At 40.1% G+C, this 19081-nt stretch overlaps 1 protein-coding gene across 1 annotated transcript in view; it reads left to right on the plus strand.

Moving 5' to 3' along the window:
• Window positions 1-114: 114 nt before the first annotated feature.
• The window catches only part of CCDC169 (coiled-coil domain containing 169), a 36571-nt gene continuing 17604 nt past the window's right edge, over window positions 115-19081 (plus strand). The window contains exons 1-6 of the mRNA XM_057532712.1: window positions 115-146; window positions 1226-1235; window positions 3011-3087; window positions 4590-4669; window positions 15178-15288; window positions 15371-15411. Of these exons, the coding sequence (XP_057388695.1) occupies window positions 115-146; window positions 1226-1235; window positions 3011-3087; window positions 4590-4669; window positions 15178-15288; window positions 15371-15411 (351 nt within the window). The remainder of the gene's footprint in view (window positions 147-1225; window positions 1236-3010; window positions 3088-4589; window positions 4670-15177; window positions 15289-15370; window positions 15412-19081) is intronic.

Genomic DNA, 19081 nt, shown 5'->3' on the forward strand with positions numbered 1-19081 from the left:
GGTTGCTTTTTCAGATCAACAGCTAGACAGAATTTTGGTAGGTATAGCTTCTATATTCCAGTTTTCCAGAGAAGCAGAACCAATATGTATTATAAGGAATTGGCTCGTGCAACTATGGAGGCTGAGAAGCCCCAGATCTGCAGTCAGTGAGCTGGGTACCCAGGAGAGTTGATGTGCTGTATCAGTCCAAGTCTGAAAGCCTGAGAATCAGGAGCACCAATGGTGTATATTCCAGTCTGAAAGCTGGGAGGCCTGAGACCCTAAAGTGCTCATGTTTCAGTCTGAGTCTGAAGGCCAGAAAAGACCAATATACCAATGAAAGCTGTCAAACAGGAAGAGTTCCCTCTTATTCAGCCCTTTTGTTCTATTCAGGTCTTCAATTGATTGGGTGATGTCCACCCATCTTTTAAGGAGGGCAATCTGCTTTACTCAGTCTACCGATTGAAATGTTAATCTTACCCAGAAACACCCTCACAGACACACCCCGAATGATATTTGGCCAAATGTCTGGACACCCCGTTGCCCAGTTAAGCTGACAATAAAATTAACCATCACAGCTTCTTAGCCTGGTTTTTATTTTCTAGAGGTCTTTCTCCTAGGTTTTCTTGGCTTTTTGAGACACAACAGATCTAGTGTCTGACGAACAGTTCTCAGTATCTACTGCTACCAGGGTTTTTCCTCACTTTGCCCCTACAGACTGTCATTCCCCCATGCTATACTGGGTAGTTTTCTGGCATTGCCTCTAGGAACCTACTAGCTATAAAAATAATGATAGCTAATGTTTAGGTAGTGTTAATATGTTCTAAGTGCTGTTACACAGACTAACTCATTTTAACCTCACAGTATTCTTATGAGATGTATACCATTACAGTCTTCATTTTACAGAATAGGACACTGAGGTATAGAGAGATGAAGTAACCTTCCCAAGATGTAAGGGAACAGTATGAAAGAAGAGGTCACACACATGCTTCAAAAAGGAGGGCCTGTTAGGCCAGGCATCTTGTCTTTCTTAAACAGAGGTAGATGGGGAAAGACAAATGGTCTTATTTCCTCTGATTACAGCTGCTTATCAAATTAATTTTTTATTATAATTCCATTGGCTTAATAGTTGGTAGAAAATTCCTTGAGATATTAGCAAAATAGATCATCAGCCCTAGATTAGCAAAATAGATCATCACTACCTAGGTGATAGTGTGAGTTTTTGTCTTTTTCTCTGTCTTCACAGGTATTTTAGGGTAAGCTAAGAAAAGCCAGACTTATTAGGTAAGTCTGTAATGCTGTGCTCAAACAGAAATTAGTTCTCTGGTCTGTTCTTGCCAGAATCAAGACTAAGTGTTTTTAAACAGACTTCCTAATGGATTTTGCTATTTTGTGTTTACTTTAGCAATAGAATTGCTTAAAAGAGAATATTTTGTTGATTTCTGAATAGCTTTTCTTCAAAAACATTTTTTCTATTTACAGTATATTTTAAAGATCCAGAAGGATGAATAAAAAAATGTTTTTTAAGACCACAGGTCACATGAAAAATAGAAACCCGAAATAATGTCTTTAAATGTATTCTATGCAAAAAGTTGTCATATGTGAAGAAACAGTTTGATCAACCTGGAGGCTATTCATTGGAGGAAAAAATGACTAGTGCGGGAAAGTGTTCTCTCTCCAACCCCACATCCCACCCAATCTGTTCTGTTCAAATTTAGTTAGCCAGCTGAAAAGCAACTTGCTAGAGTGCTACCAAGAAGCAAGATTACTGAGATAAGGGATAAGATCCCAGCATTTGCATGTTCAAGAAGCCCCACAGATAACATGTCTAGTTGAAACGTTGCTATTTAGGGAGTAACTGAGCTGGGAGCAGAAAAAGAGGCTTTGGTATACAGCAGTTTTTAAATTTAAGGCGTTTGAACTAAAGCCACACTGATGACAGGGTTCAGCATATAGCTGTGGGCGAGGAGTGGAGATAAAGTGATGCGAGTTGCAAATTGAAGGGCGAGGTTGTAGACAAGACCTATGGTGGAAAGACTACTTTTTTTGTCCAAGTCAGTAGACAGGTGTGACTATTAAGTCTCTGGGTGAAGCAAGGAGAAGTAGATGGTGTCACACCCAGATGGCATAAGGAGTGGGTTTTTACAGGAGGACGGAAGAGTAGAAATCCAGGAAGCAGCATTAGAGGTGGAGAGGATTCCTGACCCTCCTGACCCAAAGGAGCAGGGGTTCTACAGAGAAACTAGAGAACAAAACCATCAGCTCTTAGCTTTTGGTATTTCAAAAGCTATGGTTTAGGTGTGAACCAGAAAGATTTGGGAGAATATAAAATGCATGACTATCTCTCTGCCATGCAGGTCCCTCTCATCCCCACCTCCCCAGTCTATCAGAGAATTAGGAACGCTGGCTGAGGACGAAGGAAGGGAGCCACCAAGACAGAATAGACACGGGTGAGTGTCTAAGGGGTGACCAGCACCTTGCTCCCCACAGCTTGCCTCAGGCTGGGCACAGAAGTTGGGAGTACAAGATTTGCCACACCACGTGACTATTGACATACTGACAAGAGACCTCCTTCACTTTTCAGTTAAACCGTAGGTTCTTTGAAAGCAGTGAAAGCACTTGGCATCTCTTACACATCACTGTATAAAATAAACCCTCGATTGCTATTAACTGAACTCATTCCTCAAAATGCTTCACATTATCTCTTGCCCACAAATTTGGGTGGTTCTTTTGGACATTAGTCTGTCAGTCTAACGTGCTACTACATTACGTTCTAGTTAATTCAATTCCAAACTTCCCAGTACAGAGCCCTCTTCTTGTGTGAGCGGCCCTGGGCGGCCCAGTCTGGCCCCGCCCCCGGGCGTCGCCCAGTGACGTCACCGGAAGGCGCCAGGCCGCCACCGTGAGGCAGTTCGACCCGACTACGGCTGACAGGGCTTGCCCTCTCCCAGCTCCTGGGGTCCCCTCAGGTCTCGTGTTCTAAGCCATGTGAGGGAAGGGCGTGGGTGGCCTCTGATCTGACACGGTGGAGGAAGGAAGAGGCGACACCTTCGACGGTATGAGCACCGACCGCCTTAAACTGGAGTTCCTGGAAGAAAGGCACCTGAAGTGAGTCGGAGGGCGGCGCGCGCTCCCGCCGGGTGTGGGATTCACGTCGGCGCCGCCACGCCGAGGGCCTGCGCCTGTGGGAGCCCCGCGGCTCAAGGCCGAAGCCCCTGAGGCCGAGGTGACTCCTGCAGTGTCATTAATCCCCGGGCAGAACTGGTGACATCTGAAAACAGTGTTTTATAGGAAAGATTCATTTAGCTCTTGCGTTAGGTGTTATAAATAGGCAGGTTTTGAGGTTCTGCCTTCAGGAGCAAGTCCGGTGGAGAGTACTGTGTGCACAGACTCTAATGCTGAAACACGTGTTTGCTTGTGATGTTCCACTAAGTTCAGGGTTTCTGTTTCAAATTACAAAGGTTTCGTTTAGTTATGCTTCTCTTTCATCCCTTTAGAAGAGCTTAAGAATTGGTGACACTTGGTGAAATTGAAGCCCCTACTATGTATACTTCTTAAAGTACTCACTATCAGTACTTCTTACTAAGTCTTTGGAACATTTTAAGTATCTTTCTAGATACCCCTACCCCCACCCCCACCGCAGGCCACAGGAGGGCTAGACTCTCCTGGGTGTCCCTGTAGCTTCCTGCGCTTTCCTCTGTGGTAGCTCCAACCACACTCTTAATTGCTCAGTTATTTCTTGGTCTGGTACTAAGCTATAAGCACTCTGAGGACAGGTTCTGTATTTCCGGAAGCAGTAGCATATAGGAGCCGGTCCTTTAGAGGAATCCTGCACAAATTCAAATCCCAGCTCTTATCACTAACTCAGCAAGTACATGATCTTGGGCAAGTTAATGAACCTCTGAAGCCTCCGTTTTCTCAAGTCTAAGACTGGCATAGAAATCAGTATCTCACACATCATGTGGTTGGTACCAGGACTCAATGAAATGTATGTAAAGCACTTAGCGTTGGCTTGTAATAAACATCCAGTGGAAGTTAGCTGCTACAATTGCTGTTCTGTTCACTTACCGCAGAATCTTCAGCACTTAGCACAATGCCTTTAACATAATAGGCATTCAGAAATATAAATGATTCCGTCATCGTATTTTGATAACTACTATGCCACTTGCTGATGTCCTAAATAGATAATCTCTGGAATGCTATGTGTGTGTATTTTTTTTTTTATTAGTGTTTCTTTTTTTTCCTTTTTATTTCAGGTTGTCAGTTGTTACCTGTTGCCCTAGCTATTCCTTTCTGTAGTAATTTGCAGCGCCTTTTCTGGGCTTTGAGAAACCAGATAACCAAAATTGTCAGACTTCTTGAGGCCAACTTTAAGAATAAAGGGTTTTAAGTGGTTACATGGGGAGCTTTGAGCTTTAGTGCATTGTAGTGTCCTTCTGGACCCGGGTAATCGGAAGCCTGCATTTGCCTGATTACTAATTCTCAACCAGGCCTTCAATAAGTGACGTTTCGTAATAGGTTGTTCCTGAAGTAGTGGTAGGTTACTGTGTATTATTTTTCTCATGTTATTTTTAATTGAATCATAATTAACAAAATGTGTTTAATAATAGGGATATAGTACAACTCTCAGTGCTTGAAATAAGACACAAGATAGCGGAACTGGAAGCCATACTCAATAGTGACGATGAAGGTATATAAGTAAATATTTTTATTTATGACTCCTGTATAGCTATTGTTCATTTTACCAAGATACCTATAGTACATTAAATTACATATTTGGAATAATAGTGTCAAGATTTCAGTATTGCTTTTTGACAGCATTAATAATAATTTAATATAGAGGCTTTAAAAACGTATTTCAGAGTGTCAAACCTGTTACTTTATAATTATTTATCTACTTACGAGTTCAAAATGTTCATTCTTCAATTAGCAAAACCTTTGTTACGTGAGATAAATACATGATTTCCTTAGTAATAAAATATCACACGTTTTCTATATAGCTCAAGTAATAACCTTTATATCTTAACTGCTAGATTTGGGATATAACCTTAAAATCCTTATCTAGGTTTTGGCTGTTTGTTTGTGTTGAAAGAATGAGGGAGGGGCAGGCGAGTGTTGCACACACACACTCATCACACACACCTACACACAGCAACGTACCCATATATCCTTAAAATTTATAATGTCTGTAAGATGTTAATTTATGACACAAATATTGATTGAGATCCTGCCATATGTCAACACTTTGAATGGAAGACCTTTCTTTTCCCTTTTCTAAAGAGTTTCACTGACTACTGGGAGGAAGTGTCAAACTAAAATATGAGCAGGAGAAGTAATGTAAGTTCTGCATGAGGAGAAATGGCAGCTCAGGTAAGGGGAACCCAACACACCTTGCATGAGGGCAGAGGAGGCAGTGTTGAACTGACTACTAAAGAACAGTAGGAGTTTATTAGGGTTATGGGGGTGGGCTTTGCTTCTTAAACCCATTCATACTTTTCTTCTATTGGGGAAGCCATGAACAAAATGGATTAGTAGCCATATGACAAATATAATGCTACTTTTCATAATACCCAATGCTCTGTTAAAGCTTGCTTGGAGAACACTGCTTTGTCCCAAGGCCAAAGTAGCTTCCTACGTCTCCATGTCTATATCCTTAATAAAACTGGCTCTGTGGGGGCAGACTGTGAGTACACTTACCAAGTAGTTGCATTGGCAAGGCTGGCTGGAATTTCCTCATCCATCTAACTACAGATGAAACAGGTCATGCTCACAGATACACACACAATGCAGTAACTATGCCCACAAGTAAAATGTAAGCCCAGCAAGTCGTATTATCAACAACTCTTCTCACGGGGAGGAGCTGGAATATGGGTATAAAGAGAAAAGATAAAATGGTAGGCGAGAAAGTTCTTTCCTCAGTGGGCCAAGCTAAAACCTAAGGTGAAGGGCAGAAACCTTCATCCCTTCTTCAGAATCAACTAACGCCAGGAACTGTGTCAGGTGAGATGTTTATTATTATTCCCATTTATGGAAAAATGAAGTTCAGGAATTTAAGTAACTTGCTAAGATCACAGAGCCAGGGGTTGGCAGAGCCATGATTTTAGCCTAAATCACCTGTCTGCCACCACCACTACTACCATGACAACAGCTGTCTCCCTACATTGGCACACAGTAGTTCTGGTTATCTACTGCTGCATAGCCAACCAGCCTATCGTTTAGGGTTCTAAAGAACATATGTCTCTCACAAGCCTGTGGATTGACTGGGTTTATCTGGGAAGTTCTTAATTGGGGTCTGTCATGTGATTGCAGTCAGATGTAGTCTGGCACTCAGTCATCTAAAGGTTCAGCTGGGCTGGACATTTCAAGATGACTCACCCATGTGGCTGGTAACTCATCCTGGGTGTTGGCTGGGAGCCCAGCTGGGACCACCCATCAGAAGTACCTACACATGGCTTTGTAGCTTTTGCTTCTCACAGCATGGTGCCTGGGTTCCAAGAGGCTGTATCCCAAGAGCAAGCGTTGCAAAAGGCACCGTGACAGAAACTGCCAGTCCAGTTAAGGGCTGCTCCCGGAGCTGGCAGCGTCATTTCCATTATATGCTATTGGTCAAAACAGCCACAGATTTGAGGGAATGGAGAAAATCTACTTGTCAAGGTCACGTTGCAGAAGAACATGTGGGATGGGATGGATTCTTGCAGTCATCTTTGGCAAATAGTCTGCCACAGGGAGTATTAAACATAATGCCTCTTGAGGAGAACTCTTAAGTAGCTGATAAGGGTGGAACATGGATTGTAACGAGAATGTGACAGGAGATGAGATAAAAGTTTATGAAGAAGATGAAGAGTAGTCTTAAAAAAAAAAAAAAAAAAAAGTTTATGAAGAAGATGAAGAGTAGTCTTTAATATGATGCTGATGAATTTGTATTTATCCTGAAGGCAATGGGGTAATATTAAAGGAGTTTTTAAAATAAATTTATTGTTGTTTAACATTATAAAAGAAATAAATGCACAAGTGATAACCATGGATACATCTGTTTAGGTAATTCTTTCACACTTTCCACCCTCTACTCAAATCTTGCTACCCCTCTCTCCATTCTCACTCTCAGCGAATGAGCTTACCTTCCTCTTTCAAAGAGAACCAAGAAGCAATCAGAAGAGGATTTCCACATGTTTCTACCAAGAAAGCTACCCACCTAAATACCTGCATCTTTGCACATCCTCTTACTTCCCTCTTGTTCCTCTGCATATTCTGTGTTACTCTTATTTAATATCAATCCCTCCACTTGTACAACAGATGCCATTACTCTCACCTCCTCCAGGATATCACTCCAGCGATTGATTGTCCTGTCTTTGCTGCGCCGTTTTCCCTGCTCTACTGAATCATCCCCAACAGCACACAAACATGCTGAGTTTATTATATCTAAAAAACAGATAGCAACCCTTCTTTGGCCCCACGTTTCCCCTTCTACCGTTATCCCCTTTCACCTTTCACTGCTCTGTGTACAGCAAAACATTTCAATAGAATCGTTTTTTTATTTGCACTCTTACCTGTTTATTCGTATTTAATCTACCTGTTTTGTAACAGGATTAATTTTTAGGCAAAGCAGCAAGCAGAACAAACTTCAAAGGGCTTCACATTCGCATAGTGGCCTTTTGAAGCCCTTTAGGATTCATAGGAAACTATATTCAAAAAGAGTGGTTTATGTTTTAAGTAAATCTGGATTTCACCATCTTAAAGCTTGGCCACAAGACAAAGAACAAGACAGAAAATGTCCAGGAGACTTTAAAAAGTAAGAAGAGTCAGTATTGATGTAGGGGTTTAAGTGCATTTTAAAAAATTGAAACCTCACCACTACCCTTTGAAAACAGTATCACCTCATTTTATAGATGAAAAACTGAGATTCAGGGATTCTAAATGTCTTTCTCAAGGCTATAGAGGAGGGGAGGGATAGATCTGGAATTGGGATCCAGGCATTTTGCCGTCAGATCCCAAACTCAGCCTCTACTTCTTTTCCACTTAAGTCTCTTAAGTTTGCTTCTCAAGTTTGTTCTTCTGGAGAAGAGAGCCTTGATTTACTGAGGCTCTGGGACATTGCTCATCTAGGCATAGAAACGGGCTGGATTTGCCCAGCACAAGCACGATTATCTTACTCTCTCTTGGACTCAATCCAATCAGAAGTTTCACCTCTAATCAACTGAAATTGCTCTTATCAAGGTCACCAGTGACTTTCAATTTGCAAACAACTGACAAAGGATTAATCTCCAAAATTTACAAGCAGCTCATACAACTCAATATCAAAGAAACAAACAACCCAATCCAAAAATGGGCAGAAGACCTAAATAGACATTTCTCCAAAGAAGATATACAGATTGCTAACAAACACATGAAAGAATGCTCAACATCACTAATAATTAGAGAAATGCAAATCAAAACTACAGTGAGGTATCACCTCACACTGGTGTGAATGGCCATCATCAAAAAATCTACAAACAGTATATGCTGGAGAGGGTGTGGAGAAAAGGGAACCCTCTTGCACTGTTGGTGGGAATGTACATTGATACAGCCACTATGGAGAACAGTATGGAGGTTCCTTAAAAAACTAAAAATACAACTACCATATGACCCAGGAATCCCACTACTGGGCATATACCCTGAGAATACCATAATTCAAAAAGAGTCATGTACCAAAATGTTCATTGCAGCTATATTTACAATAGCCAGGACATGGAAGCAACCTAAGTGTCCACTGACAGATGAATGGATAAAGAAGATGTGGCACATATATACAAGGGAATATTACCCAGTCATAAAAAGGAACTAAATTGAGTTATTTGTAGTGAGGTGGATGGACCTAGAGTCTGTCATACAGAGTGAAGTAAGTCAGAAAGAGAAAAATACTGTATGCTAACACATATATATGGAATCTAAAAAAAAAAAAGGTCATGAAGAACCTAGGGGCAAGATGGGAATAAAGACACAGACCTACTAGAGAATGGACTTGAGGATACGGGGAGGGGGAATGGTAAGCTGGGATAAAGTGAGAGAGTGGCATGGACATATATACACTACCAAATGTAAAATAGCTAGTGGGAAGCAGCCGCATAGCACAGGGAGATCAGCTGGGTGCTTTGTGACCACCTAGAGGGGTGGGATAGGGAGGGTAGGAGGGAGGGAGACGCAAGAGGGAAGAGATACGGGGATATATGTATATGTACAACTGATTCACTTTGTTATAAAACAGAAACTAACACACCATTGTAAAGCAATTATACTCCAATAAAGATGTTAAAAAAAAAAAGAATTCTCACCTTATTCAACATAAGGGATTTCATACTGGAGAGAAACCCTAAAGTGAAATGAAATTGGGAAATTTATTATTAAGGTTTTATAAGGGGGACATAGACTTTTCCTATATAGGAGAATTGGGTGTTATAAATGTGCTTATTCTTTTCAAATTAATTTATTGATATGTATTCTTATTAAAACAGCTGTTTTTTCTTAACTTCAATAACTGACTAAAGTTAACTAGATGAATAAATAGGGATAACTGATAAGAAATTTTGGGGGGTTGACAGGACTCCTACAATGTATAATAAAGCTATAATCATTAAAACTGAAAACAAATCAATAAAACAGAATAGATAGTGTATTAGTTTGCTAGAGCTTCCATAACAAAGTACCGCAGACAGGCTGAGTTGAACCACAGAAACTTATTTTCTCACACTTCTGGAGACTACAAGTCCAAGACTGTGATGTTCACAGGGTTGGTTTCTTCTCAGGGCTTTCTTTCTGTGTCTTCACGTGGTCTTCCCTCTGTACCTGTTTGTGTCCTAATCTCTTCTTCTTATTATGAGATCAGTCATATTGGATTAGGGCTAACCATATGACCTCATTTAACCTTAATGAGCTCTTTAAATGTCCTATCTCTAAATACAGTCACATCTGAGTACTGGGAGCTTAGGACTTCAACATATGAATTTGGGGAGAGGAAGGAGACACAATTCAGCCGATAACAGAAAGAGATTCTCATTTATTAAAACGTTGTACTACTGTGAAATTCAGGGCCAGGTTACTAAGTTAATTAAAAAACTGTTTTCAGTTATCTACGAAAAAAAGGAGAAAACCATTTTCATTTATGAGACTTGTGGGAAATAGATTATTACAAAAACTGCACCATACATTGAAATAGGAAAGTACCAAATGATCATTGTTTTAGTCTGCTCGGGCTGTCATAACAAAGTACCATAGACTGTGTGGCTTAAACAACAGAAATTTATTTTCTTATAGTTCTAGATCCTGGGAAGTCCAAGATCAAGGTGCCAGCCGATTTGGTTTCTAGTGTGCAGACCTACTTCCTGCCTTGCAGATGACCACCTTCTCATTGTATTCTCACATGGCAGACAGAACAAGCTATGGTGCCTCTTCCTTTTTTCATAAGGGCAGCAACCCTATTGGATTATGGCCCCACCCTTATGATCTCATTTAACTTTTATCACTTTCTCACAGACCCCACCTCCAGCTAAAGTCACATGGGGTTAGGGCTTCAACATATGAATTTTAGAGGGACACAAACATTCCATAAAAATCATGAAGCTATCACTTTCTAATTACTGTCTTCCCCTTCCCACCATGAAGAAAGAACAACTTTAGCCTGCCTGCCCAAGTTTGGGAAAGGGCTTCTGGGCAGAGAACTGGAACCAAGGAGCCAATTACCAGTAATGTTTTATTGGAATCTGTGTCACCACACAGAGCTTTAAAAGAGCTAAAAGAGGGACTTCCCTGGCAGTCCAGTGGTTGAGACTCCGTGCTTCCAATGCAGGGGGCACGGGTTTGATCCCTGGTCGGGGAACTAGGATTCTGCATGCTGCGTGGCACTGCCAAAAAAAAGAAAAGAAGAAAAAAAAAATGAGCTTCTTTTAAAGTGATGAATTATTCAATAAATTCCATTTGGAAAATTGATATAATATTTAGAAAAATAATCCCTTTAGATCTTCACTGTATACTTAATTCTCAAAACTTCTGAGCGGACTTCCCTGGTGGTCCAGTGGCTAAGACTCCGTGCTCCTAATGCAGGGGGCCCGGGTTCCATCCCTGGTCAGGGAACCAGAGCCCACATGCCACAGCCAAGAGTTCGCATGCCGCAACTATGACCCGGGGCAGCCAAATAAATAAAAAATTACTCTAAAATAAAATAAAACCTTCCAGATGGATTTAATATTTAAATATTTAAAATTGTTAAATATTTAAAATTTAAAGATTTAAATATTTTTAAATGAAACAAAATATAGATGAATGTGTATTTGTTTATGGATAAAGAAGGCCTTTCTTAAAGAACAGTAAATCACTGAGGAAAACATATTTAGGTTTGACATCAGAGAAAGTAGCTTCCCTTGACTTAAAGGAAAAAAGACCAATATGAGAAGTCAAACAGTAATCTGGTAAACACATTGGTAGCCAAAATGATGGACAAAAGGTCTATATTTTCACCACATCTATGTCCTCTGCAGTTCATTTAGAAAACACTAAGTTCCCTGTAGATAAATATGAGTAGGACATAGAGATAACTCGTGAATATGGGAAAATATCCAACTTGCTTTTAAGTCAAAGAAATTTGTTGCCTATAAAAGAAGTAGAGATTTTTTTTATAAGTGAAATAGGAACTTTATACATTACTGATAGCAGTGTAGTACTACCGTTTGGGGAAACAATTTTGCAGTAAATTTCTTATGATGATAAAAATGATAACAACAACAAAAACAACTAACTTTTATAGCAATTTCTGTGTGCCCTGCACTGCTTTAAGCACTTCACATGTTTTAATTAATCCTGTCAATATCCTATAGTGTAGGAACTTTAATTATCCTTATTTTACAGTTGAGAAATTGAGGCACAGGAAATGTAACTTGCTCAGGATCACAGAAATAAACTGGTGGAGACATGGCTCAAACCCACTAGTCCTACTTTGGGGATGTTTTTCCTCATGGAGTCTTCTGAAAATATGCTGGAGGGCAGCTTTACTCAAAGAGATAGTCTTTGCACCGTGCCCCCTTTTTTGTACCTGTTGGTATTTTTGTTCATGCAGTTCTTGCTGTTTGAATATTCTTTTTCACCCTCTCTGGCTTAGAACAGGTGTCATTCCCCCCAAGAAGCATTTTCTGTCCCTCTTCAATCTTGACCTCCCCATTTCTCATTCCCTTCTGCCACCTTCCAGATTGTATATCTTTCTTTGTATACCATTACAACCAATTAACCAAAAAATTTCTTAAATCTTCTGGCTATATGTTTCTGTACTCCCCACCCCTCCCAACTTCTCCTACTGCTGATTGACAGCAGGGATTGTGTCTATTTTATTTTTGAATCCCTAGTGCCTCGTACAGTGCCACGTAGTAGGCTCTTTCCTTTCCTTGTTAACATTTTCTTATTTACAAAGTCTTTTCAAGTTAATATAACTCCATCACTGTAATCATAAATATAGTGAACAACACAAACATGAATGTCCATGTAGGGCCACGTTTCAATCAGTTCAACTGTGTTCTTCTTAACAATTTAAAAATTATTATTTGGCGTTGTTGTTTAGTTGGGCTTTGTTTGTTTTGTTTTTGTTAATGTGCTATCTCTCTTTGGGAAAAAAATGTCCATATCTGAAAGATAGGCCTCCACCTAATATTCTCTTGCTTTATGAACTTCCTCTTTTAAGGTCAATTTTGACCATGAATCAAATTTCTAGAATTTTTCAATTTTTGGTTTGATTTTACTTTTCACTGTAGTGATTCTAGCCAAGATCCCTCTTTGAGACTGCAAAGCAATTTAATTTTTCCCTTCAAAGGTACAGTGCTTGTCTTTTGTTTGTTTTTAGAACTACTGCAAAAGCAGTGGTTTCATGGAGTTACTGCTCAGGGTATTTTTTCTCCCAAGAGACACAAATGTTTTTGCTAAATTTTTATCCTCACAGTCTGTATTTTGATAATGACTTATTATTAAGTACATCTTAGGCCTTGATAGGTTGGCTGCTGTTGTGCTCAAGGTCAAGGATCATCTTTTTTAGGGTCACATTTATTGTGACCATCTAATGAGAGCACCACATCTCTTACCTGGGCTGGTTTTAGACGGCTCTGGACATTCCTTAGTATCAAGATTATTCCAGAAACTTGCTATTTTGAATTGCTAATCTTATTCCCAGTTGAAAGCATAATTTAAACATTATTGCATTTTTTTTAAATTTTTTTTCTTTTAATTAATTATTTTATTTTTGGCTGCATTGGGTCTTCGTTTCTGTGGGAGGGCTTTCTCGACTTAAGGCGTGTGGGGGCCACTCTTCATCGCGGTGCGCGGGCCTCTCACTGTCGCGGCCTCTCTTGTTGCGGAGCACAGGCTCCAGACGCGCAGGCTCAGCAGCTGTGGCTCACGGGCCCAGCCACTCCGCGGCATGTGGGATCCTCCCAGACCAGGGCTCGAACCCGTGTGCCCTGCACTGGCAGGCAGACTCCCAACCACTGCGCCACCAGGGAAGCCCCAACATTATTGCATTTTAAAGACAGGTGAAAAATTATTTTTCAAAAATTTTGGGACTTCCCTGGTGGTGCAGTGGTTAAGGATCCGCCTGCCAATGCAGGGGACATGGGTTCGAGCCCTGGGCCGGGAAGATCCCACATGCCATGGAGCAACTAAGCCCGTGCGCCACAACTACTGAGCCTGCGCTCTGGAGCCCACGTGCCACAACTGCTGAGCCCACGTGCCACAACTACTGAAGCCCGTGCGCCTAGAGCCCGTGCTCCGCAACAAGAGAAGCCAGCGCACCACAACGAAGACCCAACGCAGCCAAAAATAAATAAATAAAATCAATTTATAAAAAAAAAAAAATTTTTGTAAAAATTACAAACCTCAGTATGAAATCAGTACTTCTGGCTTATCACAGAACAAAGTGTGGCAGGGAAAGTCAAACTCAGTGTGGTCCTTTTTCAGAAAAAGAAAACAGTTGACAGCAGGAAGCTGACCAAATTTGTGGGGGTCAATGCTGGTATGTGAAAAGAAAGCAAAAATTTTATCAATCTCCAGTTGTGTGGGCCTCCATCCACTTGTTAAGCATTTGGATTAACGACTTTGGACTTCGGTTTGGAAGGGCGTTCCTGCCCCTCTCTTTGGTAGACCACATCTGATTAGAGATGAGAGCGAGGGCAGGGTTGTGTTAAGGTTGAGGAGGTTGGCAGTGGTGTGAGCTAATAAGTCTTTCTGCTTAGACTCTTCCATCAACTATTTTGTAGCACAAGTTGCCCCATGTATGCAAAGAGCATTTAAAGTTGAGAAACGCCATTTTTTCTCTCTACGAAGTGTGACTTTCAAGACTCAAAAAAAAAAAAAAAAAATTAGCTTTGGGCCTTGGAGCTGAAAAGGAGGTTTTAATTCTAGGCTGCATCCTCCTCCTCCTCCCAGAGCAATAAGACAAATGTTTTGGCCTCAATAGCCAAAGGGATTTAGTGAAAGAAAACTGCTTACGGATAAGAGAAGATACCTGAATAGGTAGCCGAAGGTGAACAGTGTTACCATAGCACAGCGGTTAAGAGGACACACTTTCAAGTCAGAACAAACAGGTTGAAACCCCAGTTCCCCATTTTTACTTTGTCATCTTAATACTGTTATTTGACATCTCTGAACCTTGTTTTCCTCATCTGTAAAATGGGTAACTAAGTTTTTGTAAATGAGGATTAAATTAGTTTATATATGTAAGGTATTGTGTGCTTTTAACACAGCAAACACATAATTAGTAGCTGTTGAACGGACTTCAGAACTCTTTTGCAAAGGAAAAAAATGAATATGACATTGGACGGGAGGCTAGTACTCCTTAGGCTGTAATATATGGATATTTCAAGTTCCAAGGAAAGAAGCATGTTCCTGATATTTCCTCTAATAGAATTCCTTATAAGGATACACAAGGAACTAAAGACAATAGGGGGTGGAGAGTAAGAAGACCAGGAATCAATAGTGACAGTGAGGCCACTGGGTGGGAATTGGTGAGTCTGGTGTCGGCACAGATCCTGTGTAACGGAGAACGCGTGCTTAGACATGAGTTCCCTCCAGTGCATCTGTGTTACTAATAAAGTCCAGTATAGTAATGGAGTAGGACTGAGCTAATTAATGTTGTTTTAATGAATAAATGAGAGGTGATGAGGTGATCTTGACCATCCCCACCTCTTCACTCAGGTGGTGAATGGAAAACCCGTTATGAGACACAACTTGAATTGAATGACCAACTAGAAAAGCAGATTGTTTCTCTCAAAGAGAAAATGGAAAAAATCCATGGAAATCCTTCAGGTACAGAAGCACCTATATATATGTTTTATAAGTTGAGTTAAAATTGATAAAACATCAATTGCTCATATTTGCTTTATTGTAGGCAGACTGTCTTCTATTCGTGTCTATGAACAGCTGCCAGTGGTGAGTAAAAGATGGTTAAACAAGAGGAATAATTGAAGGAAATTATGTGTATTTTTCCCCAGACAAATTTCAAACAGAAGTTTAAAGACTGTGACAAGGTCCAAATAAAATATTTTGTTCAGTGGAGCTTTCCTGTGAGGTAAAGAATCCTATAAACAAGGCCTTCAGCTTGGTCTCTCCCGTAAAAAGCTGGGCAGGGATTCTGTTGCAGGTACAAACAAAATGGAAGTGAAAGGATCTCAGTGGTCAGGCCGGGGGGAAACCTGAGTGTGTCTATTCCTTACAACCTGAAAGAGCCTGTTTAACTCAGAAATACCTCTCTCATACCCATCTAAAACAGTTCCATTCTAGTTCCTCTGGAATACACACACACACACACACACACACACACACACACACACACACACACACACACACACACACACACACACACACAGAGTATGTTTAAAATCTAACAACTGAGAACCCATAAAATTACCCTGTAACCTCACCGGGCTGCTTCACCTACTTTTTCTTTTGGTTGCCCTAGTGACATCTTTCTTCTTTTGAGAGGTAATTTTAATCCCCAATAAATGAATTTATGTTTTCTACTTTACAAAGAGTATTCGTTTGTTTTTCATTCATTCAAATATTTGTTAATATTTTTTTTAAATGTAGAGGAGGCCCAAAGCGTGACTTATGTTGAACTCTTGCTGAATTTTTATTTCAAGAATACTCAGAAAAACATGGAAATCTTGTAAATAAATCAAGGGTACTTTGCATGAAAATGAAAATACAATACTCAGCTAAATTGGCAGGACTTAATATTACAGTAATAATAATAACTTGTCCTAAATTAAACATATGTAATATGCAAATTAACTTATGTACATTATTTCAGTCTTGCAACAAACCCCATGACATAAAATTTTATATTGTTATTTTAATACATGTGATTCTAAGCTTAAAGAGATTGAATGATTTACACAGTTTCACACAGTCTGGAAATGTGGAGTCAGAGTCTCTCCCTCTTAAACCTCTGCCATTTAACTCTGCTATACCAACAGCCCTTTGATACTGCTGATCAGAAATAATGTGTTTCTTAGTAGCTGTAGGTAGAGCACTAAGCTGCCTGCTGCATTCACAGAAGTCCTGGGCATTTATGGAGAGTGCTCTTTGAATAACTGCAAACCTTTAGTGAAAGACATAGAAAAATCTTGTATTTTTGTTAATGAATTGAGGGAGAAATTAACTTTTTGGTAGACCTCTCTGTTATTTACAACCCAGAAATACCCTTATGTCTGTGTGTTGGAAAGTCAGGAAAATAACGTGTGTTTTTTTGCTGTTGGAAAAGTGAAGTTTTTTCCTCTGCCATGGAGTCATATCTCCATCTTGTGGTATTTAGAAATTGCTGCAAGGGCTGTTTTAAGCTTAGTGTTTCTTAACTGTAGGTAGAATTTTATTACTACCTACAGAATATAAAATATCAAGTTCTACCTACAGAATATAATATATTCTGGCTTCCTGCTTCTTGACAGTCATAGCTCAAGAAACGGGGTATCTAGCCTCATGGAGGGTAGCAACAAGTGCTGATGTGACATGGGAGAAGACTCTATAGCATATCTAAGAAGCGTTTAATCAGTTTTCTCACTGCTACCTGAGACTCTGTAATATATTCATGTTCACAAAAATACACTTACTTCCCTTGATGAATTTGTGTTATTCTTGAAGAAAATGTCTTTCCCTAAGAGGTTTAGATCTGGAGGCAGAGAATTACATTTCTCTTCAGTAAAGAACAAAAGAAATGTTAGAAGAACCAAGAGTGGGGCCACATACTAAGCAGAAAGGAGAGAGAATGAAAGTTCAGGCTCTTAAGGAGCTGGTCCTCTCTATTCTCTGGGCAGATGCCCTGAGTACCTGGGTTTTCTTACACAGCGGAATCCAGGGGGCGTTTGTCTGAAGAGCAGGGATCAGGAATCTAACCAGGGAGTTGGTGATGGAAGTAGCCAACTACTGAGCAAAAAGCATTGGGGATCCAAAAATCCTATATCCAGTATAGGAAAGAAATCTCTCTTTTCCGAGGACAAAAGAGATAGTCTTATTCTTTATATCAGAAACAATATTTGTGAGATTCAGACATGTACCATGTGTGTAATACATACATTTTTGGTTTTCTATTAGGTTGATAATCAGAGAAGAGGGCCTAAATTAGTTGTTTTGTGGGACAGAGTATGACCTCAAACGCTATTTGTAAATTTACTGACTCTCTATCCTTGTTGTAGATTGCTTAATCTTTAGGAGTAACCTGCACCCGCATACTTAAGAAACTGATGTCAGTTAGTTTGAATACTGATTTTGAGTAACTTCAAAGTACAGCTTTGCTTATGAGCAACAAAAGGATGAACACTGGTTTTTGACCTGTGTATGTCTAATTTCCTTAAATGTTATCATTAGAAAAAGAAATATGAAACGTCCAATAAGTTATTTTCAAACTGGACCACTAAAGTGGACTTGATTTTAATATTTTAGAAAAAAGTATTTACTTAAGTGAGAGTGGGGTTCTAGTCCTTGTTCGGATACAGATTAGCTTCAAGCCTTCAACCTTTCTGAAGATTACTTTTCTCATCTGAAGGTAGTATGATTAGATACACTTTGAAGTGCCTTACAATGGTATAATTTGTTAAACTTTAATTTTAGCAAGATGTCTCAGTTAAGGGTTATGTTTGGCTGCATATAGGAGAAAGGCTTAAACAAGTAAGGTATTTTGGAGCTTTTCCTCATGTAACAGGAAAGGTTGAAGGTGTGCAGTCCAGGGTTGGTGCAGTGGCTCTATAATGCCTTCAGGAATCCAGACTCCTCCTGACTTTCCACTCCGCCGCCCTTTAATCAGTGGCTTTGTCCCCATGCTCACAAGATGGCTTCTCACTTGCTTCACAGTCTCATTCAAGGAAAGAAGTAGGATAAGGGAAAAGGGAAAGGTGAAAGCCAGTCAAGTCAACTTCCTCTTAACGGGCTGCACCCAGCAGTTTCCCTGTACATCTCATTGGTTAGAACTTTATCACCTGGCCACCCATGTTTGCAAGGAAGGCTGAGATTTGTAGTGTTTTAACTGAGCAGAGTAGGACGAAGGGGAAGATGGACATTGGGTGTGCAGTCAGTTCCATCTGCCACGCACAAGCTCTATATCACCACATTTCATTTTAAGGTACTATGTATTTATTTAATATTATTTGGAAAATAAAAGAGAAGAACAGTATTAAGTTAAACACATCTACTGTTGTCTTCTGAGTAATTTTTGGTATGTATTTATATTGATTAAAAGGAACAACTCAATAGATAAGACAACCAAAAGGGAAAAAAAGGAATAAAAAAAAGGACTGCACTTTTTTTTTTTTTTTTTTTTTAATGCTATTCTTGTCTGCTTACATTCTTTTTTTTTAATGTATGTATGTATGTATGTATGTATGGCTTTGTTGGGTCTTCGTTTCTGTGCGAGGGCTTTCTCTAGTTGTGGCAAGCGGGGGCCACTCTTCATCGCGGTGCGCGGGCCTCTCACTATCGCGGCCCCTCTCGTTGCCGAGCACAGGCTCCAGACGCGCAGGCTCAGTAATTGTGGCTCACGGGCCGAGTCGCTCCGCGGCATGTGGGATCTTCCCAGGCCAGGGCTCGAACCCGCGTCCCCTGCATTGGC

This window comes from Balaenoptera acutorostrata, chromosome 18 (genome assembly GCF_949987535.1).
Source record: "Balaenoptera acutorostrata chromosome 18, mBalAcu1.1, whole genome shotgun sequence".
In the NCBI taxonomy this organism is placed as follows: Eukaryota; Metazoa; Chordata; class Mammalia; order Artiodactyla; family Balaenopteridae; genus Balaenoptera; species Balaenoptera acutorostrata.